The sequence below is a fragment of the Corapipo altera genome, unplaced genomic scaffold, assembly GCF_003945725.1.
Source record: "Corapipo altera isolate COAL_440 unplaced genomic scaffold, ASM394572v1 48b, whole genome shotgun sequence".
Classification (NCBI taxonomy): domain Eukaryota; kingdom Metazoa; phylum Chordata; class Aves; order Passeriformes; family Pipridae; genus Corapipo; species Corapipo altera.
In genome coordinates this window covers 13,983,870-14,009,093 of record NW_020884884.1, presented here as the reverse complement: position 1 = coordinate 14,009,093, position 25,224 = coordinate 13,983,870, and the positions used below count along the sequence as shown (strand labels likewise).

At 52.1% G+C, this 25,224-nt stretch overlaps 1 protein-coding gene across 3 annotated transcripts; it reads left to right on the top strand.

Moving 5' to 3' along the window:
• The first annotated feature begins 4,731 nt into the window (after positions 1 to 4,731).
• On the top strand, positions 4,732 to 23,831 carry TMEM63B (transmembrane protein 63B). Of its 3 annotated transcripts, XM_027641297.1 has the most exons (24): positions 4,732 to 4,936; positions 5,550 to 5,629; positions 7,483 to 7,521; positions 11,049 to 11,139; positions 11,934 to 11,971; positions 12,708 to 12,850; positions 13,121 to 13,172; positions 13,445 to 13,553; positions 14,111 to 14,181; positions 14,953 to 15,033; positions 15,148 to 15,271; positions 15,365 to 15,498; positions 15,644 to 15,781; positions 15,917 to 16,070; positions 16,335 to 16,441; positions 17,197 to 17,283; positions 18,780 to 18,845; positions 18,985 to 19,147; positions 19,313 to 19,418; positions 19,554 to 19,721; positions 19,862 to 19,977; positions 20,206 to 20,286; positions 20,518 to 20,572; positions 21,314 to 21,415. In XM_027641297.1, exons 1-23 carry the CDS (start codon positions 4,754 to 4,756, stop codon positions 20,554 to 20,556), a joined length of 2,370 nt encoding a protein of 789 aa, XP_027497098.1. In that variant the 5' UTR covers positions 4,732 to 4,753; the 3' UTR covers positions 20,557 to 20,572; positions 21,314 to 21,415. The 3 variants fall into 3 exon arrangements, with proteins under 3 accessions (XP_027497098.1, XP_027497096.1, XP_027497097.1); XM_027641295.1 differs by lacking the exon at positions 20,518 to 20,572 and having other exon boundaries at positions 21,314 to 23,831; XM_027641296.1 differs by lacking the exons at positions 7,483 to 7,521; positions 20,518 to 20,572 and having other exon boundaries at positions 21,314 to 23,831.
• Positions 23,832 to 25,224: the final 1,393 nt, after the last annotated feature.

Sequence of the window (25,224 nt, the reverse complement as noted above, 5' to 3'; positions counted from 1 at the left end):
CTTCCCTCTTTCTCTTTGCAATGGATGGATGGGAACGTGGAGGCTTGCTTGGCTGCTTGGATGGGTGCTCATCCAAGAGGAAAACCCAGTGATTTGTGCTGACCTGCAAGCCAAGGACAAAGGCGAGGAGGAGAGGCCCTGCCCTGCTGAGGCCACCAAGCCCTCGAGAGCAGTGGTTCCCAGGGCTTTGTTTGCACAGAGCTTAGCAGGCAGGAGCTGGGGCTGCAGCACCTGGTGGGATGTGCTCTAGGTACTTCACCTAGGAAGCAGGATGCCTCTGCTAGGTGTGGGTAAAAACATGGGACAGTGAGGACATGCTGGTCCTGTTGGGGATGTAGGGGCTATGGTGCAGGGCAGGGAGCAGGCTTCTCTAGGGACGAGAAGGGGATGGAGTCCAATATTGCTGAATAAGAGCTGAAAATGCCTTTTGGCAAATTTGTCTTTGCTGTTCATGCTGTTTTAAGGAAGTCAGCATTAAATGTTCAGAGTGCAGGAAGGGAAGACTTAGGCTCACATGGGACTTAGTTTGATGTCCTGCTATTGCTGCTTCTTTGGCTCCAATATCTGCTGTGGTGAGAAGCTGCACTTATGGTCAGGAAAGGGCTTGGACACCTTGAGCTGGTTCCCGCTGCAGCAGCTTCACAGCAGCTTCCCACCAGCTCCCTGTGATGTGGCTCTGAATGCTTAGGAGCTCATGCTGATGTTAGCATCTCAGCCCAAGCTGATCCAAGCTTGCCCTGACCTCTACAGCCTTTGAGGGGAAGGAGGGACCAGGAAAGGCACCTTTAACCATGTCCCAGTGCAGCACTGTTTGTGTTGTCACAGGGGCTTCCTTACCTGTGGTGGCAGCATAAAGTGTAAGGAAACATGCAGGGACCTTCCCTAGAAGCAGGCAGTGGGATCTGAACAGAAAGCTTTGCAAAACCTGCCTTTGGTGGAGGCAGGGAATTAGGTGTGCATTTGGGGAGGGGAGTAGCTGTTGCTTGAGAAATCCCCATCTCCTCTGCGCTGCGGAGAGATTTCCTTTTGTAACTGGGAAGTATGCTGCTGCACCACAAGACTGTGCTTGCTGCAAGTGCCACCTTTCCTCCCTGCCTGTGCTTTGCCTAAAACACTGCACCCAACATCAGCTGCCTCCAGGACCAGCCCTGCACCTTGCAGCACAGGACACATTGCAGTGTGCCCTGCCTGGCTGAGGGTGGAGGCAGAGCGTCTCCTGGAGTGAGTATCTGAGACCAAAGTGCAAACCGAGTGCAAGGACGGAGGTCTTGCCAGGCCCATGGGTTGCACTGTGCCTGGGAAAAGCAAAGCAGCTCGTCTCCTGCTCTGGGGCTGAAAGGCTCTGGGGAAAGGCCTTTGGTGAAGGATGAGAGGTAGGCACTGTTGATCAAGACTTCAGAGTTTGTTACCAAAGTATCTTTCTTGGTTGTCTAATTGGTGTTGCAGTCACAGAATAACCCTGGTGGGGTCTGACCTAAAGTGATGTGATGGCAGGTCACCTCTAGCCCATTGCCAGATGTTACTGCAGCTGACGGAGCTGGAAGAGCAGAAGTGCTCTGAACATTTCCTGGGAGCTTTTCCAGTCTCCATGGGAAGCCCCTTGTGCCTACCAGCTAGGTGGGAGGTTGCATACCTAAGGATGGTGCTGACTGCTACTGTGCCACCTGACTGGGCTGATGGAAGGGCATATGCCACATCTTTCCCGTTACTGGGTGTTCTGGATGGGTTACTGGAGAGGCTAGGAAGGTTTACCTCCAGTCCATCCTCCAGGCTTCAGGGAAAAATATGTCTCTGGGACCTGCCTCTGTGAAATGTGGCTTAAATTACCCATAGGCTTGCAAAATTTATCTTCAACATGTAATGGTTTGTATAAATAATGTTTATGATAGGGTTGTGGGCAATGTGAGCATACGAGCCTGGTTTCTTTTAAGAAAGACAACCAGAAAACGGGGCTATAAAACATGCAGAAATGAGGTAAATAGTTGGGTGTCTGCAGAAAAAAATCATAGTTCCCTGATCTGTTGCAAGTCTTTCAGTACTGTGGTAAAATAATAGGTAGTATTCAGCAAACTTGTGTAACTTGCTTGGATGTTCAGAAAACCTCTGAAATTTCTCACAAAAGACTGTTAAGAAAACTCTCCACTGGAGGAGATGTAGAGTTCTGGATCAAAAACTGGCTGAGGTCCCAAGAAACAAAGCCAAGGAGTGAATGAGCAATTTCAGTATGACAAGAGCAGAGGGATGAGGTCCTTCACTATTAATGATTCACAAGAGGTAATCTGCAGCAAGGTACCCAGAAATCTGCTGATACCCTGGAGTCATTCAGATTTGTCAAAATGAAGCGACTCCAGAGTGACACCATGTGAAGCAAAGTGGTGTGAGGAGATGACAAGCATGCAGCCAGGTCTATTGGAAGGAATGATTTGCTCTGGAACATGGCTGGCTTCTAATTTACTGTGGCTACTCAGGGCAGCAGGATTGCAGGCTGGTTACAAAGATGCCATCAGAGAAGTAAATCATGCTCAGCCACACGAGGAGTAGCGCATAAGGAGAGATGCTGAGAGCATCAGGATGCTGTTCAGGCAGTCAAGGTCGTTTCTGTACCCAGGATGTTATATGCGGTTCTGGTCACCTTTCTGTAGGGTCAGAAGAGAGGGTATATTGAGGATATGTGGTGAGAGTGGTTAGAGCTAGAAGACATCTTGTGTCCTGGGAAGGAGAAGGCACTTAGAGTGAGTAGGTCTAGAAAAAGCAAAGCAAATGCTTTTCTTCTTTGCCTTTTCTCACTATGCAAGGAGAACTGAAGGCTGTGGTGTTGCAGTGGGACTATAGTCTTTTATTCAACATCTGGAACTCATTGCTGCAAAATACTATTTCCAGCCTAAAAGTTTACAAGGTTCCCCAAAAGACGATTGAGAGGTATTTCTCTTTTCAGTAAGTCCATCTAGGCTGTACTTACAGAGGAGTGTAACCATTCATGCTCCAAAATGAGTGACTTTCCTTTGAGTCTTATCCCACCGTTTTTTCCCATCCCTCCCCTGGAGCTTCCAAGTTAATTCAGACAAGGTGAATTATCCTCCCTGGCTTCCCAGTTTGTTCCCAATTGTGATATCATGGCTTGGGTTTTTTCTCCTGCTTTTCTACGCCCTTGTTTTGCTCTTGGCAGCCCTGCTCCAGCTCTGTACCTGTGAATTATCTCTTAACAGGCTGCTTTGTGGCTTTTCCAGTTTGGCTACCCCCCTCTCAATGCCTGTACCCAGATGGGCTTTTACTCCTCAGTCCGCCCTTTGTCATCGGTGCTTCAGCTGGTTTGCAGCTGTGCATCCATACCAGCTGAGCTGGGAGGGATCACTTTGAAGCCAAGCTCTCTAGGTCACCGCAGCAAATAGTTTTGTGGTCATTATCCAGCTAGCATTGTGCTGTGATGCTGATAAATCTCTGCAGCCAGGCAGGAGATTGCCAGGATATACCCGTGAGCTGGAGCTGCACCCTCTCTGCTAATGTCACCATCCAGTGCAGAGCTTGAAGGGCAGGGATGAAAGGCTGAAACCAGCACAGGGCAGTGGTGGTGGTAGCTTTCTTATCCTTTGGGCAAGTGACGGCTCTTTTGCCCAGCCCACCGAGATGACATTTCTGGGCAAGAAACCCCTGAACATTGCCCAGAAATGATACTGTGCTACCCAGCCTTTCTGCACTGTTCATAGTAGTAGTGAAGGATTTGGGGTGGTTTGTGCATGCTAGATAAGAGGAATGGCTTAGGGATCAGCAGCCTGAGTAGATCTTCCTGCTATCACTGTTCCTTTTGCAGCTGATGGGATTTTCTTTCCCCTGTTCCACAGAGTGGTTGTGTTTCTGCTATTAGTGTGTCCTTTTATGAGACCATCTCAATGATGTTCAATTTGCATTTATCCATTCCTAGCATGATCTTCTCTGTGTTTCCCATGGAGTTGCTCTGTACAGGAGGAGGATCTCCCCATGTCCAAGCAGTGATGCGGGCCTGCATGCCACTGTGGGCCTTGTAACAGTTTGGGGAGGGCACTGAAATAAATAAAATATTTGACCAGCTAAATAGTGGAGCCTAAGCCTCCTCTCTGCCCTGTGTGGTTCCATCTAAATGCATCCAAATCAGATGATGGAAAGAAACCAAGCAGGGGGTGTGACCAACTCCTGATGGGTACCCTGGGAGCTTGAGGCTGAGGCCCTCAGTAAGCAGAGGGTGAATGATTCAGCCTAATAAAGCTAATGGCTTTATGCAGACAGGCAAAGGAAATTGTGGGATCATGATGCAGCAGCTGTCCCATAGCAGTTTGTTTCCATCATTCAGACGTGACTTCATGCTCCCACCACCCCACCCTTTCGTTCTTTCCTGTACCTAAATATTCTCCCTGCTGAGGAGCGGGAGATGAGACACTGTTTTCTCAGGAAGAAGAGTAGTCTTTGGGGAAAGAGGCACACCTATATGGCATGAGAGCGGGCAAACAAGGAAGGGAGCTCTGTGGCTGTACGTGGTGGGACCACAGCTGCTGAAGAACTTGGGTTCTTCTAGTGCTCCCAGACTCAGCAAGCTTCTCCAGATGACCTTGTCCCTAGACGCTGGTCCCAGGAAAATCCTGTAGCGCTGAGAAGCCTGAGCTAGTGGGCAAGGTTGGCCCCTAATCCCAGCAGGGCTACATTGTCATCCAGCTGGCACTGGATGGTGCGTCTAACCAACTGTTTCTCTCCTTTCCTCAGGGAAGACGATGAAGCTGTAGAGATGCTTCCCTACGTCATTGCCACCCTGGGCTCAACAGGGGCCACCTGCAAAGCCTCCACATGCAACAACAACAACAGCACCAAGGACTATTGCTACAGTGCGCGCATCCGCAGCACTGTCCTGCAGGGACTGCCCTTCGGCGGGGTGCCCACCGTCCTAGCCCTTGACTTTATGTGCTTTCTTGTAAGTCTGCCTGCTGTTTCTTCAGCAGCTTCTCCCCTAATTAACCAAGAATGGATGACTGTGGTCAGATGGTTAGAATTGAGGGCCCCAAATGCCATCTCTGACTTTGCTGCTGGATAACCTTCTGGCCCTGATCGTGTACCCTAGCCACTGCAGGCTTAGCCACTATTAACATAACTCCAGTGCAACCACACTGAGCCTCATGGAAGGGTGTTGCAGCCCTAAGGAAGTGGGCCACTCCTGCATCCCAAAACTCCCACTTATGGTGCCAAATTCCTGCAACTTTACCCACCCAAAGGCTTTGCTTGTTCCTCCTTAGAAACTGTGGGACCAAAGATGCTGTAGCCGTAATTTCAACTCCTAGAGACCTCAGGGCCGTTTGATCCTGTGAGGCTACCTTAGTTACTGTGTGTTGCATCCTGTACCTTTGCCTCCTACAACCATCCAGATAGTGTGATTTAACAGTCCTGGGGAACTTGTGCTGTCCTGCAGTCTCAGTGTGCTGTTAGCTGAGGACTCTGTCCCCTCCCTGTTCCCGTGGCTCTGCATGCAGAGGACAAGGACAGAGTTGGACAATGCCTTTTCTCACAGCTTCTCTTTTGGTCTCTTCCAGGTACTGTTGTTTGTCTTTTCAATTTTGCGTAAAGTTGCTTGGGACTATGGACGCCTGGCCCTGGTGACAGATGCTGACAGGTATGCATGGGAAAGGGGCAGGGAAATAAGGTATGAGTGGTACCCTTCTTTTCCACAAGGCAGAAGAGAGAGATCCCATTGTGTGTGCCTGTGCAGCTGAGGAGGAAAGGCAAACGTGCCGGTTGCATCCTCCGAGCTACTGGAACAGGAAAAAATTCCCCGCTTACTGGCTTTTTTTCTTACAGCATCCTTCTCCCAACACATGGAGTGGTCCCCACTGGCTCCATATCACCTATGTCCCTACAGTGACAGAAGTGTACAGGGCCCCTTACAGAAGAACAGCAGATGGAAGGAGGATAGAGGAACACAAATTCACAGGAAGGGTGAGGGCTGCCACAGTGAAGGCTTTGTTAAGCCTCTGAAGGTGTCTTTGTGACTCTGCTGCGTGCAGTTCTTGTTAAGAGCACTTGAAAGTGGTATGCTGCATTTCCAAGTGCAGTATTGCTGTGCTGACGTGAGTTTAGCTCGCATCCCAAGTGCTGAGGAATGGGTTTGGATGTGGATCCTTCCCGTCTGGTGCATTTGTGGGCTCCAGTATCTGTCAGGAAAAGCCAGGGCCCATTGTGGATGGCAGCTCCACAGCAGAGTGAGATGCAGTTCTAGTCTTTGCCGTCAGCAGCAGGAAGGACAGTGATTATTTTGTTCCAGTGCAGAAATAAGAAACTTTCCTTGATTGAGCTAGAGGGGTTGTGCATGTAGTCCAGCTTTCTCCAGGGGAGAGATTTGCTGTGCCTGTGGTGCTTTGTGACATGCTGGAGGCAAAGTGTGGCTTCTGAAGGCTGGCTGTGGTAGGTTTTCCTTCATCTTAATCAGCTCCGTGAACTCATTTTGCCCAAAGGCCCGGATGGGGCTGAGCTCTAGCCACTTTGGTTCCTTTGACAATACGAGGTCAAGTAAGCTGCTCTTCAGCACTCCCTGCACAACAGTGGAAAGAGTAAGAGTAATTTTCTTCCACCATTGAACCAGGAACTCTCCTGGTTTAGATAAGTGGTCCTCAATAGGGTTAGATAAGCAGCTGTAGCTGTGTCCTTGTGGCCCTTCTGTCCTTCCTCTCCTGGCCTGGTTGGGGAAATCAGCCTTGCAGAGGCAGTGCAGGGAAAATGAGGAGAAAGGGATAGCCATATAAGACCTCACATGGCAGAGGGCAGCAGCTTCTCAGAGTTAAGCAATCTGGACCCAGGTGCTGACTGGTAGCTACAGGGGCTGCACAGCTCTGGCCTCCAGTGAGGAGAGAGGGCTGGACTTTCTTGGAGGCAGTGCTTGAGCACCTTGGGTGTAAGGGAATGGGAGCAGTGGCTGTAGGCAGAAAGGCAGAGGGGTGCCAGCTGTTTGGAGAGGGAGAGCCGATAAGCACAGGGATAGGGACAGCATGACTATGGTAAGGGCTGTGGATCAACAGGACCGGGATTCCAGGGAGAAGCCCCTGCCGCTTGGCCCATCCATGGGGTAGGATGAGAATTTTGGGAGAATGGGATGCAAGTGTGTTGGTTGCCTGGATGGGAAGGAGACACGGATGGGGAACTCAGACAGCAGCCAGGCAGTCCAGACAGTCTCTCCTATGCCCCTCAGGAGCTCCCTGCGATGTCCATGGTGTGGAGCCAGGCCACCTTCCCAGTGAAGCCAGATTCCCCTTAGCTGGCAGCAAACCATTCTACCCCTGGGCCAGTGGGGGCTCTGGATCCAGAGGCATTGCTGGACTCTGGAAGGAGGATCTTCTCCAACCTGACCACTGGCAGGTTTCTTTCTTCAGGATGATATGGAGCCGTGTTGGGTGCATAGCTCCCTATGAAAGAGGAAACCCAGCACCTACTCCCATGGTTGTAACTTCTCCCTTTCTGTTTCTGTGCCCCCAGGCGCCGACGCTGGGAGACGGAAAGAGAGGAGCGGGAATAGTATGTTGTTTTTTCAGGGTCTCATTTCTTCTCTCTTTCTTGCTCACAACCTCTCTCCTTTTCTCTTGCAGTTTTCTGTCTTGCTTCTGAACTAATCTAAATGGCTGGGAGTTTGGGCATGGATTTGTGCCTCTTGGTGGATTTGTGCTTTTCTCTTTCCCTCCCCTTTGTGTCATCCACTGCCACAGCTGGATTTCCCCTAGTAGCCCTTAAATGCTCCCTGAGGGCAGCAGTACCAATGAGCTCCTAGTCCTGGCCTGGGCAGAGGGTGCCATATCGCACACCCTGCTCTATCTGCCTGTGTCCAGCTATCCTGCCTTATGATGGAAGAAAACAAACCTGATTGCCTGAGCCCACAGCATGCTCAGGTCACCCAGTTGCAGAGGAGGCTCCTTTGCCTGGTCCCTCTTGTGCCAGGGTGCCACAAGGGCTGTTCCCATGCCAGCTGCAATGGTAGCTGGGTACACAGAGAGAATCTGGCAAGATTTCTCTGTCTTTTTAACCCTTGAGGCTCCTGGAACCAGGGCAATTGTTGGCCCTTGTCCCTTGCCACCTACCCCTGTGCCCAGCAAGAGGCAGCACCTTTGATTTTCTCTCTTCCCCTGCAGAATAAACTTCCTGGGAGCATCCTTCAGCACCTTGGCCCGTCATTGCCCATTAAGCCCTGCCATGGACTGTCCCTCCCTGCTTTTGTCTCTTTCTCGCTGCTTTCATACCTGAGAAAAGAGCATTGTCCATACCTTGCTTACTGGCTGGATGGTACATGCTGCAGAGGAGGTGACCAGCTGGCAGTGCAGAGCCTGCAGGCGTTGCTCCAGCCACGCTGATTTGTGTCTGAGGCCAGGGCAGCAAGCTGCAGCCTCACTTCTCACTTGCAAAGCCTCACCACTTACAAAGCAGGGGCCTGCTACTACCTTAAGAGGATACAAGAATGCTCTTATTTTTGTAGGTGCTCCTTGCACTCGGTAGCAGAGCAATTGAAATTGTGAAAATGGAACTGATGGTAGCTGTGGTACATGGCACAGAGGGGACATCTCGCTCATGCTTGAGTGCTTAACTTAGTGGTTGGCCCTGCATCAGGTGTGTCTGGCAACTTTTTACTGCTAACACATTGTGAGGGGAGATGGCAGAGCCATCATGGATTGAGGCTTTTCAGGGGCCCACTTCAGTTATCATCATGAGTGCTTGTCTCTTTCCAGGGGACTACTTCTTCCTGCTCCTCTTCTTCATCTGAGCTTGCTGGAACAGTCTGCTGACACACACACCATACATACCACCCTCAAACCTGTTGCTTGAGTTGGGATAGCGTTGGTAGCCAAAAGCTTTCAAAAACCTGTGGAGCTCAGTGAGGAAGCCTCATTCTGACTGTGCTCCTCCAAGGCTGATGGCACCTTCCCATCCCAGCTGTTCTCCACTGGGGTGCAGTGACAGGTGGTTAGGAACACACTATGTCACCTGATGCTCCCAGGCCTTGAATGTACATCACTCTTTGTGGGGAAGGGCATCCTCCTCTGATGTTCCCTTTTCATGAGAACCAGCAAGTACCCTTGTCTTGCCACTTACCAGAGCTTGCAGTAAACATCGACAGTCTTAAGTGGTGACTCAGTCTGCAGTGGGAGGTTGTAGCAAACTACCTGCACCTCTGTGTGTGAGGGAAGTGATCACAGAGCCCTGAGGGGCTTGCCACCCATGCAGCCACCTTCAGCCTCACACTGCAGCAAGCCCTTTCCATGGCATGCCTGGCCTCCCCTCTCAGAGCCTGTGATTCCCTTGGTCTGAGGCTGTTCATGCCTCAGACCCTGTACTTCTCCTTTCCTGGGCAGGGTCTGCACCAAACTCAGGATGTCGTGCAGGGTCCCACCTTAATCTTGTGATTTAGAGCAGTCTTGTTTCCACCCACTCGCGTTAAAAAGTCTTCATCCAGATGCAGGAGCTCCGTCTTCAGCGTTCCATCCCTGGGGAAGGTTTGGCATCCTCTGTCTCCTCAGCACTGCAGGTCATCGTGATTATTGTCTCAGCATCCCCCTGCACGGAGCTGAGTTATCCTGGTCATTTCATAACATTGCACTCCTCTCAGTTGTTCCCTCCAGTGTGACTTCTGCTCTGCCCTCTGCCTTTTCAGTACTGAGAAGCCAAAAACACACAGTGTCATCCACAGTGTCATCTTGCTGGGCTCTCCTCAGGGCTGTGCACAGCAGCAATTCACCCTCACTCCACGTGCCCAGCTGCAAGGCCTTTGATTTTAAAGGGCTGAAGGTCTGAGAGCTGGGTTGAAGCTCACTCTGTCCCTCCAGCAGAGCAGGGTGTTGGGCTCCGCAGTCGCAAGGTTGCACACCGCTGTCTAGTCTGCACTGCTGTAGTCCCCTGACCTTCAGCTAATCTCCTTTTCCCTCTCTCTGTTACTTCCAGCTAGGGACTCAGCAGGTGCTACTCTGCTCTGAGGGAGGCCACGTGTCCCATCCTCTTTCCTTCAGCAGATTCACAAGGGTCTCTGCTTGTTCTCCTTCCTTTAGTATCGTCTACCTCTTGTCTCTCAGCAGCTGCTTCTTGGTGTTCTTGTCCATCTGATCTTTCTTGAGCCTGTACTGATTACAGGGAGACCATGTTTTCATTTGATTTTTTTGCTTTGTTTCTAGCCTTCAGGTCAGCCATATCTCTTCTGGCACCTCTGAGGTCCCAGCCTGCTGTTGTCATTTTGCGAGTGCTATTTAATTTAGGTCTCTGGACCATTTTCTTACCTCCTTTGCCAGCTTCCCTCTGCCTCCATTTGTAGAGGGGGGCTATTGTCAGTCTTGGATGCTTCTGCTGCAGGTTCTTCATCTAGGTCTCTGCCTCTGCCCACAGTAAATTGGTCTGGGATATTCACCCCTTTTGCCATCCTGTCCTTTAGCATGTGGGCGTTCACTTCTAGCTGTCTGCCCTGCTCCTACTCAAAGGATTTCCAGGCAGGAGGCTCAGCTGAAGCTGTGGAGCAGGTTGTGCTGAGCCTGGCTCCAGGCAGCTGCATTCTTCCTCCTGCACTGAAGCACTAAGGGTGAGGAGGACTGGTGTAGCAGGATGCAGCCCACCAGACTCCCACCCTTCCGCTTCCTGAAGGCAAGTGAGGCCCTCCAGGACAGGAGCCACTGCCAGTGCCTCTCTGGCCATGCCAGAGGGCTGTGGCACCCTCTGGTTCTCCCTTCCTCTCCTTTGTCTAAACCCTGTGTTAAACAGACCTCATCTCTCCTCTGTGGCACCCTCTGCCAGCTTCTCCTTGCAGGGGCTGCCACATAACATGGGTGCCTCTCAGAAGGTGCTGAAAAAATAGATCCATGGCCAAGCCTATGGGGTTTGTCAGTCTCCTCATGCCATCTGAGGAGGGGTCTCTGTTTACCAATACCTCTGCTCTCTGATCTTGTCTCTCTTCATCTCACCTGGTGCAAACTGATCTGAATTAACCTCTCGTCTCCTGGGTGCTCTTGGTTCCTGGCCAGGCTGCCTCCTCACATCTTCTAACTTTCTCCCTCGCCTCCCACTTGTCATTTTAGCGTAGCCTCCGCCCTGCATTCTGACAACCATGACCGCTACGAGCGCCTCACCTCCGTCTCCAGCTCTGTGGAATTCGACCAGAGGGACAATGTGAGTAGCAGCAAGAGTCAGACACTTTACCTTTGAGTGGCCAGGAGCCCACAGCTTGGCTGAACAAAGGGCTCTTCAGAAGAACCACTTTTTGCCCATTCCTGGGCCTTAAGTCCCACACCTTGTAGTGTGTGAGTATGGTGTGCAGCTCAAGGCTACATAACTATAGTTGTTTGCTTAAATAAATAGGCTGTACATCCCTGTGACTTAACAGACACCTGTCCAGCCTATAATCTCAGCATTACAAACAGTACTTACTTGACAGCTTCTCCTCACACTGCAGTCTACCTCTACTACAGCTTTCCTTGCTAAAGGGGAGGGACAGTTCAGTAGGATAACAGGGGTGTGATGGATGGGGGGTAAAGCTCCCCTAGGTGTCCTTTGAGGAGCACTGCCTTGGCCCAGCCTGCCTTACCAGTCCCTGCAGAGCTTCTCTTGTCCAGGATGATGGCTAAAGTACCTGTATGGTAAATTTTCTGGGTGTCCCAAGGCAGTGAAGAGCTCCCATGTTAGCCAGGAGCGTATGGGTTGCCTGGGAGGTTGAACTGCCAGTTGGTAGAGGACAGCCACACGGCATAGTCCAACCTGTGCTGTGCTCCATGGAGTAGCACTGTCACCTCCCTCACCTTGGCCTGTCTGTGGCTCTGCACATCTGTGTGCTCATGGTTTGTCCCCTTGAGCCAAGTCAGTGAAGGTGCAAGGACACCAGCCTAGTCACCAGAGCCTTTGAAGGAGGGACCTGGGATAAGGGAACACGGAGTGATGTGAGACTGTCCTGTCTTCTTTTTGCACAGGGTTTCTGCTCCTGGCTAACAGCCATCTTCAGGATAAAGTAAGTGCCCTAGGACCTTCCTGAGGGACCGATGTGGGGAAGGAGGGGCATTGTGGGATTGTTGGGCCACCCAGTGCAGTACAGCTGAGTGAAGTCACTGCCCTTCCTGCAGCCCCCTCTCTGGAAGAAGACAAGCAAAGATGGGACTAGATGAGGAGTCTTAAAGGCAAAATAAGGTCACACAGTGAATGATAGAAGAGCACCCAGCTGAGGGCTCCTCCACCTCAGTCCCATCTCAGAAACACTGTTCACTGCTCTGCAGAGATTCTCCTCTCCCTGGGACTCCTGCTAGGGCCACTCCTCTGGGGAATGGCTATGAGGAGGGGACAGGAGAATGCAGGGAGATGCCCTCAGCATGATAATGCTCAGAAGTAGTCTCCTAAGCATCTCCTGGCTTCAGAGTGCTGTGGGATAGCATCAGCCATCCTATATCTTAGCAGAGAAGACAAGGCCCACCTAAGAGTATAAGGTGGAGTTTGTGTGTGTCCAGCTACCTGTCCTGGGGAACAGAGGGCAGGACCATGGGGTGTAGGCCTGAGTAAGCATTGCACAGGCAGGTTTCTGCCCAGGCTGGTTCAAGGCTGAGTGCTGGGCTCCCTACCCTGGAGCCTAGTTACAGCTCTGTAAGGCAGAACCAGGGGTGCTGTGTGGGCTTAAATCAGGAGGGGAGCAGTCCTTTTCCCCAGCACTTGAGGGAATGTAGAAAATTGCTTGACAGCCTTTCTCTCCCTGGCAGGGATGACGAGATCCGAGACAAATGCGGTGTTGATGCAGTGCACTACCTGTCCTTCCAGAGGCACATCATTGGGCTGCTGGTGGTCGTGGGTGTGCTCTCTGTGGGCATCGTGTTACCTGTCAACTTCTCAGGGGACCTGCTAGGTGAGAGCAAAGAGCCTTTGGCTTGGCTGGGGGAGCTGTTTTCAACACCACGTTCCAGACCGCTGGGTAGCAGTGGAGGGCAAGATAGGACTAACACAGACAAACTATGACTGCTGCCTCACTTTGAGTGTAGAGCAGCCACAGGGTCATCTCAGGCAGCTTTGGTTTTGAAGCGTTCTGCAGGTGAGATTCCTGCCATAGTTCACCCCAGTGGTGCTCTGTGCCATTCCGTATAACTGAACGTGCTTGTGTCTGGCTCTTTCTCCCTAGAAAACAACGCCTACAGCTTTGGGAGGACAACAATTGCTAACCTGAATTCTAGGTATGTATAGGCAGGGGTAGGATGGATAACTGAGGTTGTCAAGGGGTGTTTTGTAAAGGTTCATGTGCTGCAGAGCCTCACCTCCTTGAAGGCTGCATTTCTGCCCTTGCTGTGAGGCTACTATCCCTGCTCCACTTTCTAAGCTGAGCTCCTGGAATCTGGTTGTAAGGCATGTGTGTGCTCGTGGCTCCACTGCCTTCAGGGCCTGACCAGCCACACACAGACTTGTAGTGGCAACCCTGCATTTACCTTTGTGGTCTCCCTTGTAACAGGAATCACCTGCTGTGGTTGCACACCATCTTTGCCTTCCTGTACCTGCTGCTGACAGTGATCAGCATGCGCCGGCACACCTCCAAGATGCGCTACAAAGAGGATGACTTGGTGAGCAGGATCTGGCCACTCTCTCAGGCACATTTTCCTATGCCCTCTGGTCAAGTCAGGTAGCCTTGGAGAGAGTGCTGAGCACCTCATTTCCCACAGTAATTTGGGACTGTCATGTTTTGGCTGTTCTTTTATTCTGCCTGGCCAAAGGCAGATTGCCTCCAGAGAAGCAGCTCTGACTGCCTGTGGGGAAACAGGAGAGGCCTGCACTGGGTAAATATATGGAAGGACCCCATTCTTCCTCAAGAGTGCTGCAGTGGCTTTTGCCTTCTTCATTTTTTAAGGGTAGCCCTGTTTCTGTTCAGGCAGCTGTAGTATAAGTCCCTAGCCTCTCAATCTGCAGTGCACCAGGATACAGGATCACTACAGCTAGTGGAAGCATAGAAGAGGGGGAGTCCTGGTTGCCAGAAGTGATGAGGCTGCCCTTTTTCATCACTCACTCAGGTCTTGGGAGGGGGTTTGCTGCAGTCTGGTTTTTTACACCATCCACACCTACCTGCCTCCTTTCTTTCTTTCTTTTTTTCTTTTCTTTCCTTCCTTTCTTTTCTTACTTCCAGGTTAAGCGAACTCTCTTCATCAATGGGATCTCAAAATATGCTGAGCCAGAGAAGATCAAGAAGCATTTTGAGTGAGTTTCGCTGTGTCCCCAAAGACTGCTCCATAACAGGGAGTAGAGTAGTGCTAGTTTTACCTGGAATAGCAATAATAGAGAACGCTAGGCAAAATTGGCGAATGCCTTTATTTTGGGCCTCTTGCTGTTATTTTTCTGCTAAATTTTTACCTGAATGTGCAGTATCCTTGGTTTTGTGCCTTGGGATATGCCCAGCTATCTCTTGCGGAGCCATAGGGGGTCAGTGTAGTAAGCAGTGGACAGGACATGTCCTGAGATGTGGCCTAGTTCAGAGATGAGATACAGGCAGGAGGCGCTCAAGCAGTTCCTATGGGATGTTGTGCTGCTGCCCTGATCACAGTCCCTGTAGAAGGTATATAGTTGTAACAAAAAAATTAAGTTCCTCTTCTGTCAGAATCTCAATGAACTCTCAGGGCCATGTTTAGAAGCACCATGGGTAGAAGAGAAATTCCTTTAACCTTTGTGGACCATTCTGCCTCTTTCTGACCCCAAGCCTGTGAAAGCAGAGAGGGAGTGTAGGCTCAGAGAGGCTACAGAGCAAAAGTCCAGAGAGGCTCCTTGTGCCAAAGGCCAGAGGATATAGCGTTTGCCCCACGTGTTGGTTCTGCTAAAAGGGTAGAGAGCCTGCAGACTCTCCTGCAAACTCTTGGTATGTGTCATGACACTCAGCCCAGGACACTGTTCTTGGGGCAGGAGAGAAGTCCTGGATTTTCTTGAGAGCACGGCCTTTGGAGCCAGGTGTGATAAACTGGTGCTTCTCATCCACAGGGAGGCCTATGCCAACTGCACTGTCCTGGAGGCCCGTCCCTGCTATGATGTGGCCCGGCTGATGTTCCTGGATGCAGAGAGGTAACTCCTAGTTTGGGAAAGAAGGCAGAGTGGGCTAATGTTGCTGGCTCCCTCACAATTCTGGTGCCACAGAGCTTTTCTGAGCCTTCCTTCCCTTCTGCTCTCCTGTTTCAGGAAGAAAGCTGAGCGCGGGCGAATCTACTTCACCAACCTGAAGAGCAAGACCAGCCACACAAGCATGATCAACCCCAAGCCCTGCGGCCACCTGTGCTGCTGTGTCATTAGGGGCTGCGAGGAGGTAGGGGAAAGCTGGAGGTATTGAGCAGGTGGAGCACATGGTGGCTTTGGTTGCCCGGATCATCTCCCCTCTGACCTCTGTCCTCCTGCTCAGGTGGAGGCCATCGAGTACTATACCAAGCTGGAGGAGAAGCTCAAAGACGATTACAAGCGGGAGAAGGAGAAAGTGAATGAAAAGCCTCTGGGGATGGCCTTTGTCACCTTCCACAACGAGACTATCACAGCCATGTGAGTGCAAAGGGTGCTGCCCTTGCCAAGAAGGTGACCTTTCCCAGCCATTGCCTTAAATCAGAGGAATGCCAGCACTAAGGCATCCCCTCAGCCTGTGCCTGCCAGCCATTTGCATCAGCATGTCCTTCTTTCTCTTCTTCAGAATCCTCAAAGATTTCAATGCTTGTAAGTGCCAGGGCTGTGCGTGCCGTGGGGAGCCCAGGGCCTCCTCCTGCAGTGAGTCCCTCCATGTCTCCAACTGGACTGTCAGCTATGCCCCTGACCCACAGAACATCTACTGGTGAGCAGCTCTGTGGGGCTGACTGGGAGGGGGAAAGCCTTGGGCTGGCACCCCAAGTGCTGTTCAGACAGGCTGGGCTTTGGCATGGTATTCTACCCTGTGCAGCCGTCCTGATGCCCTCCTTCTCCTTCCCAGGGAACACCTCTCCGTCCAGGGCTTCGTATGGTGGATTCGCTGCTTCGTGATTAATGTGATCCTCTTCATCTTACTCTTCTTCCTCACCACCCCTGCTATCATCATCACCACTATGGACAAATTCAATGTCACCAAGCCCGTGGAGTACCTCAATGTAAGGACTTTGGAAATGTGTACAGGATGGGTAGCATAGGAACCACCTCAAGGCACAACATCCCCCACAGGGCTGATAGGCAGAGAGATTGTCAGCATTCCCCATACTCTGTTGGCCTGACCATGAGGGAGGTGCCAAGCCTGCCCAGGGTACAGTGGCAGCCGCAGTGCTGGGGACTTGGCATCAGCAAAGGCAGCTGTACCTGTGGCTGGCACAAGAGCTGCAGCACCATGTAACACTGATTTCTTCTCTGCCTTGTTGCAGAATCCAATCATCACCCAGTTCTTCCCCACCCTGCTGCTGTGGTGTTTCTCGGCTCTTCTGCCCACCATTGTATACTACTCTGCCTTCTTTGAAGCACACTGGACCAGGTAAGAACAGCCAGCACCTGTTTTCAGTCATACCAGCAAGCTGCCTGGCTGCTAGACACTTCTCACTGATGTAAAGCTCCTTGGTGCATCCTTCTGCTTGAACTTCTCTTCTGTGATTCTGTCTTCCACACCTGGGGACTGCTGTGGACAGCTATTCTGCCAGTCTTTAGCTGCTGTTGTGCAGCATGGTTGTCTGAGCAGAGCTTTACATAGGTCTACAAGAAGAAAAAGCTGGGAAGAGTTGGGGCTGGTCACTGTGAGAAATGCTAGTAGAGAAGGAAGTCTTGGCTCAGGTGAGCAGGCAGGGGTGGCATGCCTGTACCCATGTGTAAGTCATAGCTTTTCCAAGGGAAAATTGTTTCAACTGCTCTAGCTTCTGGCTACAGGGAAGGTATTCAAAGTGCAGATCACTAGAAATGAGCTGCTTGTGAGGCATATTCCCCAAAGGACATGCAATGTAAGCTTTGTTTTCTGACCTCTGTTGCAGAGACTGATGGGGAGGTTGTCACCAGCTCTGAGGATTGCAGATCAAGGGAGATGATTGCACAGCCTGTGAGACAAGGGGGAAGGAACTGGGACTTGGTAACAGATTTCAGACATGCTGTAGGGAAAGGGGACATACTCATGTACCGGTAGTGGACAGGATGGGAATCAGATTAGAGATTGGGAAGTACTGATGAAAATCCCATAGGAGCACAGCTCATGGGGCTGGTGGGGTGACAGTGAAAGGCTAATGGCTTCCTCTCTACCCTCAGGTCTGGAGAGAATAGGACAACCATGCATAAGTGTTACACCTTCCTCATCTTCATGGTCTTGCTGTTGCCGTCGCTGGGCCTGAGCAGGTAGGGGTGCTGGGAAGGCGAATGCAGAGACCTGGAGCATGGGGAGGGTTGAGATGCACCCTTGCTTGTTCTCCTGTTATATGCATTACATTCTTTCCTCATTGCACTGGTGCCCTGGCCACCATCCCCTTGGGAAAATGTGTTTGGTTCTGGTTGGGGGGCACTGGCCAGACCATACATGTCTGGGTCTCCAGGACCTTACTGACTCAATCTGCAGATGCAGTGACATGTGCCATGGTGTTACAAATAATGCAGCAAAAGTTGGTGTGGCTGGTGGATGCATATGAAAAGTCCACTGGGGGTCTGCTGGTGAAGGAGATGCTCCCCACTTCTGTGCTCAGTGTGCACTCTGAATTTTGCACAAAGCTAGTGAATTCTCTATTTGAGTCAGAACTTGAGTAGGTTGCACTGGTTGGCTGGGTGGGATAGTGGGTGTGCAGCACTGCTCATCTGTTTGGATGTGAGCCCCAAATCTCCTGCACAGTTTATAGAATTGCCGAAACTGCATCACCTGCCAGCCATTGGTGTGGGCTTGCAGCACTGAACAGGGGCCAAGTAGGGGAACAGCACGAGGAAGAAAAAACTGGGGAGTGGATGCGGGACAGGAAACTCTCCCTGTGATAGTTTGTTCCTTACACACTGTGGGTGTAAAGCCCCAGGTCAAGCCACACTCTTCCCAGGTGACTGACTTACATTTAGACTCCAAGAGATTACACTCAACAGAACTCTTGCAGAGCCTTTAGTTCTTTAACACCTTGAATTCACATAAAGAGAATACACTACATGCATTTCCTGAGAGACTTCTTTTAATTTAGTGAGAAAATAGGCATTTTGGCAAAAGGTTTACAGGAGTAGCATACAACCAAGGAGAAGAATTTCACTCAAGCATCCAGCACACTACAACCACAAGTACAATATAACCCGTCAGTTTCAAGTTGCATGTAACCTTATAACTTAGGCAGGTTGGAAGATTTGCATTTTGACCATTAAAGAGACTGCCGGTCCTTCTGAGGAGTCAATCCCCCTGCTGTTGCCTCTGGAACTCTATATTCCACCGGTGCCAGAGGATGGGATGATTTTATATCGAAAAATCAAAATTTAGGAAAATGGGATTTGTTTCTCCTAAGGGAAATCTACCTTTAATCTCTTATTGGAGGGTATTTTGTGCCTAACCACATTCTTCTCTAGAGTCAGTCACCTGTTCCTTGCATGGATGTTGTGCCCAAACAGAGGAGAGAGAAAAATACTGATAGGATCAGGGCAAAGGGATAAGAATACACAAGCAGGAAGCTTTACATCCCTTTTTGAGTGCTACACTGTTTTGCTTTGTTTTGTTTTCCAGTGTCTGATTTACATAATTTCTGGTGACACATCCCAAGAGGGAACGTCAGAGCTTTTGATCCTTCTAGAGCAGCTTCCACATGTTTGCCATGTACATGTCTGTCTATTGCTGCTTCTGATGGTCCCTCTTTTCTTTTTGCCCTCCTATCCCACAGCTTGGATGTGTTTTTCCGCTGGTTGTTTGACAAAAAGTTCCTCGCTGAAGCCGCTGTGCGATTTGAGTAAGTGGAGTTGAGCAGAAAGACTTTCTTTACAATGGGGAATGGTTCTTGTTGGCACCCGAAGGTACTGGGGGCTCCCAGCTGCTACCCTGCAAGGAGGGAGCTCCTCTTGTAGCCTGCTCTTGCTGCACCTCCCCAGGTGTGTGTTCCTGCCAGACAATGGGGCTTTCTTTGTCAACTATGTCATCGCCTCTGCCTTCATCGGGAATGCCATGGATCTGCTGCGCATCCCTGGTTTGCTCATGTACATGATACGCCTCTGCCTGGCCCGCTCGGCGGCCGAGCGGAGGAACGTCAAACGAGTATGTACGGGGCTGAGGGGATGGGGTGTGGCCTGCACCCAGGGATGGGACTGCTGCAGTGGACCCTGATGGGGCTCGCCCAGTGGTGTGTGTAGAACTGGGTGTGTTACACATACCCACTCAGCTCCCAGGGTCCTGCTGATGGGTCTCCATTCCCTCTTGCAGCACCAAGCCTATGAGTTCCAGTTTGGAGCTGCTTACGCCTGGATGATGTGCGTCTTCACTGTGGTCATGACATACAGCATCACCTGCCCCATTATCGTCCCTTTTGGTAAATGATACCACTCTGCCTCCCTGTGTCAGAGACAGAGAGGAGGCAGGAAGGCTGATGTGGGGGAGATAGTCTCTGTCAGTCTAGGAAAGAAGCTGATTCCCCACTCTGCTGGCATCCTTCCCTTTCTCCTAGGGCTCATGTACATGCTGCTTAAGCACCTGGTGGACCGATACAACCTGTACTATGCTTACCTGCCTGCCAAGCTAGACAAGAAGATCCATTCAGGGGCTGTGAATCAGGTAGTGGCAGCCCCCATCCTCTGCCTCTTCTGGCTTCTTTTCTTCTCCACCGTGCGCATAGGTGAGCACTGGGCTGGGATGCCAGCCCTTGGCCTCCTAAAGAGCCACTTCCCTAGCCAGGCTCTGGTCCTGGCAGCCCCCAGCCACGGAGCACAGTCACAATCCCTCTGACACCACCACTTCGGTTTTCCTTTGTCCCAGGGTTCCTGGCCCCCACTTCCATGTTCACCTTTGTGGTCCTCGTGATCACCATTGTGATCTGTCTGTGTCACGTCTGCTTTGGGCACTTCAAATACCTCAGCGCTCACAACTACAAGGTGAGGCAGAATGCTGGGTGTGGGACACTCCTTCTTGAGAGGGCAGCTCAGCCTTAAAACAGCAGGGGCTCTGAGGGTGTCCCAGCCTACCCTTCAGCAGAGCCTTTCAGCCCTGGCATCACAGAGGACACAGTCACAAGGCTGTCCCTGCTGCCTGTGTGCTGCTCCTGAGGTGGGACAGCAAGCGTGTTGCCCTGGCAGTCTCTCAGTTTCTCCTTTCCTCTCCAGATCGACCACACAGAGGTGGATGCCATGGACAACAGGCAGAACGGGAGACCTGCTACCAATCTGCCAGCTCCTAAGTCAGCTGTGAGTCACTGTCCCCATCTCCATCCCCTGGCACATTCCTTACCTGGGTTTGGAAAGGGGGAGGTAACTCCCTGTCCAGGTACCTCACTCCTCACTTCTCATTTTTCTGAATCAGCACTTGGATCCTCCCAGTGAGGGTGGGAGGCAAGTGTTGGGCATTGTGCCCCTCACTTGCTCTGGGTGATGAAGTGTAACCCCACACACACACACCCCTTTCCCACTGCTCCTCAGATGCTGTGCGTTTACTTTCTGCCTCTCTCTCGGCTGTGACAGTGAATCCAGCTGGGTCAGTCTCCCTTCTCATTCTGCATCTTTGCACGCTTGCTCGCCAGCAACAGCCGTCACCCACCAGGCTGGTCCTAGTGCCAACGCAAAGGCATCTCCATGGGCATTGCCTTGAAGGCCGTGGAAGTGCTCTGGGGACTCTCCTCTCCCCTGTCCAACTCTCCAAGATCCCAGAGTTGTTTTCTGAACTTCTCCTTGGCTCACTGGCTCATTCCAACTGCTTCCTTCCATGAGGTTTTTGCAGTTGGGGTCTATACAGAGCTGCAGAGATGGGGTAAAGCAGACCCTCCTGCTTCCTCGGGAGAGCAGGGCTGGGGTGTGCACACATAATCCAGGCTTCTTCCTAATCTCCATATACCTAAGGGCAGCAACATATCACCAAAAGGAGAATCCCTATAGGAGGGATTCTGAGGCAGAGCCTCAGAAGAACATGTCTACTGGCAGAAAAGGCAGTACAGTTTTCCATGTGGGCTCCAAAGAGCCCAGCCCAGGTTCCCTGTCCCAGAATGCTGGGGTTTGGCACATCCAGTGTTGCAGAGCCAAGCCAGCCCCATTCTTATCCCCTCTCCTCATACATCCCATGGAGTCTGGACCCCTCTTCACTCCCCCGGCGTATCACCAAGCTCAGCCTCGTGCATGGTGCTTTGTGTGTTGTGCTCTGCTGCCAGGAGGAGCTCCCTAGACTGACCTGTGTTTCTGCTCTCTCCCCACCCTTCTCCTGCTCCATGCCGGACCCTGACAGAAGTACATCGCCCAAGTGCTGCAGGACTCCTCGCCAGAAGGTGAAGCAACAGAGTCGGAGGAGCAGGGATCGGAGCAGGGATCGCAGGATGAGGAGCTCATCAATGCCGATGGCATGAACGACACAGATTTCCAGTCGTGTGAGGACAGCCTGATAGAGAATGAGATCCACCAGTAGGGACCTCAAAGGGTGGGAGGGGAAGGAGGCCCAGGAGCAGGGCAGGCTGTGCACATGGAGACCTGGGGAGAGGCACCTGAGGGTGCTGGCCGCTGCCCTTACCCGCCCACCCCCCAGGGACACTGCCTTCAGTGAGGGCAGGGGCCCTGCTGCGAGCTCTCCATCTCCCTGCCCCTCCACCCCTCTGCCAGCCTGGCTGCTCAGCAGGCATGCTCTTTACTAGCTACCTTCTTCAACATGTCCCTGGACCCCAGAACCCTGGGGGCTTGAGAGGAAGGGGAACGAGACCTCCACAGTGCTGCCCTGGACCTGGAAGGCTGGGTGCTTTGTGGGAAGGGGCATAAGGGGAACATTTGAGGTCTTCTTAGCAGGCCACTTTGTCGCCTGTCATCCTGGTGAGAAACACTAATAATTTATTAGATTTGCAGGAAAGTGATAAACAAAAAACTCTAATCAGTGTATTGGAAACCCCACCTAGGGAAGGGGGTGGCTTTTGTTGCACCTTCTCCCTGTGCTTGTGTGTGCCCTTTCTCAACCCCTTGCAGTATCCACCTGGTGGGGCATGCCAGGAGCTGGTCCAGGCATGGGGTTGTTACAGACTTCTCCCTCACCACAGGGGTGGTAATAGCCTGGCTTCATGGTCAAGGGTGACATCATCCCAGGTAAGGGATGCAGGGTTGGCATGAGTTAGGCAACCCCCCACAGGATGAGGGGTGCTGAGGGCATTTCTTATGGGCAGCAGGAGGCGCAGGCAGCCTCTCCCCCAGGTCCTGTCTCCTCCTCCCCCAGGTGCACAGGCGGGGGATTGCAGCATCATGTTAAATGGCATTTTTCTTTGCACATTTTACTCCTCTTTCAAAGAAATCAACTTGACCCCCATGTGGTACTGCAGCCTCCCTTTGCTGCCCTGTGTCTACACAGCAGGGTCAGGCTTGGGGTGGAGGGGCTGTGATGGGGGTCTCCTGGGTGCTAGGGAGAGGGGAGAAAGGGTCTCAGACTGCAGACCCTCAACATGCTGTGAGGTCAGCACTGCCTGGTTGTCATAGGGCCCCATGGGCTGCCTTCCTTGAGCTGCTGCAGGGTCTTCCCCCAGCTGAGGTGGTCAAAGAGGGAGGGAGCCCTGGGAAAGGAGCCCTTGGGAGCCCTCTCCAACCAAGACCACCATCTTCAGGAGCACAAAAGCCTCAGTGGGCTGTGCTGACTTTCTTCACCTGCCCTGACTGGTGTAGGCTCTCCTGCCGTCACCCAGCCAGAGAGGGGGGCTGTTCCTCTCCTACCTCTGCCCTTGCCCCCTCCCTGTTGATAGCTTTGTCCCAGAGGCAGGCAGAGAACAGGATGGATGGGAGAGGTGGACTGGAGCCCCTGGCACCTGCAGGGAGGACTGACCCTGTTTAAAGGCTCTTTGTGAGGTCTTTTGTGGTCAGGATCAGTTGCCCTCAATTGCTTTCCCCTTCCCCTTGTGTAAAATGTAAAGGAAAATAATAAATCCCCATGCTATTTAGCTATATTTATTTCCCTCAACCCTGCCACCATCCTGTTTGGTGCTCATTGCAGACACTATCACCCTCCCTTTGCCTGTCATCTGTGGGTGCTGCACCAGCTCGCTGGGGCAGTGCCCTCCAGGGCTTCATGGGGCTGGGTGAAAGTGGACAGTCATTTACTTTTTCTATCACCCATGCTGGCCCTGGAGCTCCAAGCACTTTAATAGGCCTGAACAAGTGAAATGTCAGCACTGCCCACCTCAGCTGCCGGGAAGGGTGGTCACATCCCATGGCTTTTTTCCCTCCTTGCTCCCCACTAGAGGAAGGGAGCCAGACACACAGAGAGCATGTGGGGGCTGTTACAAGGAGGATGTAGCTGACTTTCCTGTATGCCTCCTCTATAAGAATCCCAGGCCCAGAGGAAAGGGGATGGAGGGGAGGAGATGTGGGTCTTCAGTGCATGGGGAGGGCAGGCCACCCCAGCTCCTAGGGCTCAGCTGGTGCTGGAGCACACGTGGGTGCGAAGGAGCATGGTGAGAGTCACCCATCCCCTCCAGCTATTGGCTAGGAATGAAATGAGCATGTGAGCTGATTACTCGCGGTCCACTCTCAGGCTGGGGCAGGGGGGATGTTGATCCTGCTTCCCTGTTCTTGCACCCACCTACTGCCCTTGCCTCTGGTCCAGCAGGTGGGCTGGGATGCTCTGGTCTCTGTAGGTACGGCTATGGCCCGGGGCTGCCTCTGCGCCTGTCGGGGCTCTGCCCGTGCAGAGCTGCGTGTTCTGAGTGGCACTGTCTGTGTAGAGATGTGTATAATACCCTGTATATATTTGTGTACAAAAGAAAAAAGGAAAAAAAGGAGCTATTGTTCTTGAAGTCTTTTCTTTGTGGAACGGGTTGGGGGCTGGGACCTGGGAGGAGAGGACCCCAGCTGCAGCAGGGGCTGCAGGAGCATGTGTGGTGCAAAAGGAGTGAGGGATCATGTGTGAGCACAAGCACTGCCCTGCTGCCAAGAATCCAGCCCTGGATCACAGGCACTCCTGGCACAAGTGAGTTTTTCCTCTGGCTTGCAGAGGCATCACTGCGAAAAGCAGGTAGATGGGGAGCTGCATGCACTGAGGCTGGGATGGGGGAAGATGATTTGGGAATGGTGTGGTAGGGGAGTTTTGCTGGTAGCCTCGATAGCAAATGTCAGCCCACCTCTACAGTCCCAGTAGCAAGTTCCATGTCCACTCCTGCCATATCCATTCAGAAACTTAGACACCTGGTTTGGGTGGACAGCTAAGGCCTTTGGGAAAGGATGAGGGGTGCTAGACCTCTGGAGCGCAGCTTGGCTGGGAGCACTTTCCTGACATGTGACGCTGCTTGTAGGTCAGCCATCCCGAGTGCTGGGCCAGCCCCCAGAATGCTCCCTGCTGCTCTCTGTGCAGGCTGGATCCAGCATGCTTCCCGGGCAGCTGCTGCACGCTCATTACATTGTGTACAGTGGCTGTTGCTCGGAGAACAGCACAATGGAGAGGCGAGCGAGGCCTGGGGCGGGCTGCTGAGAGATGGACAAGTGACCCCAGCTCTCTTCTCACCTTGCCGTGTTCAAGCCCCATAGCTTCGTGTGCCAGTGGCGCGGCATCAGCAGGGGACAAAAGACTCTCCTCCTGGCAGCCCACAGCCAAAGGATAAGGAAGAGGCAATGCCTAAGAACAAAGAGAGCTGAAGACTGAAAGACAAACTGTGCCTGCTGCCGAGTCCCTGCAGCCATTGCTGCAAAGGGAAGCTTGAGGGAAGGAAACAATGAAATTGCACCGGTATTTGTGCAGGTGTTTTACGGAAACTGCTCCCAAGCACAGAGGGCAGGATGCAGGACAGCCTTTGTGACAGGATTATGTAGGAGCTGTCTCCTGCTCCAGGAATCAGCTGTGAAAGCAGCTTTGGAGGCCACTGAGGGGTAATAAGGGCAGGAGATAAACAGGAGAATGGGGTCACAACAAGGAGGGGCAGTGTCCTGGGTGGAGCTGAGCAGGCACAGTGGTCAGTGGTGGTCCAGGCCAGAGAAAAAGCTGGAAGAACTGTTTGGGCACAAGTCCAAAGGAGGAACAAGCACAGGCAATGTACTTGTTCCTGCCCCAGCCTCTTGCTCCTTGTCTGAAAGCACGGTGCTGCCTGCAGCTCCATGCAGAGCTGGAGGGTGACCCCAGCAGGGAACCCCCTATGTCTCCAGCCTGCAGGCACTGACACAGCTGCCTTTGGCTGAGGAAGA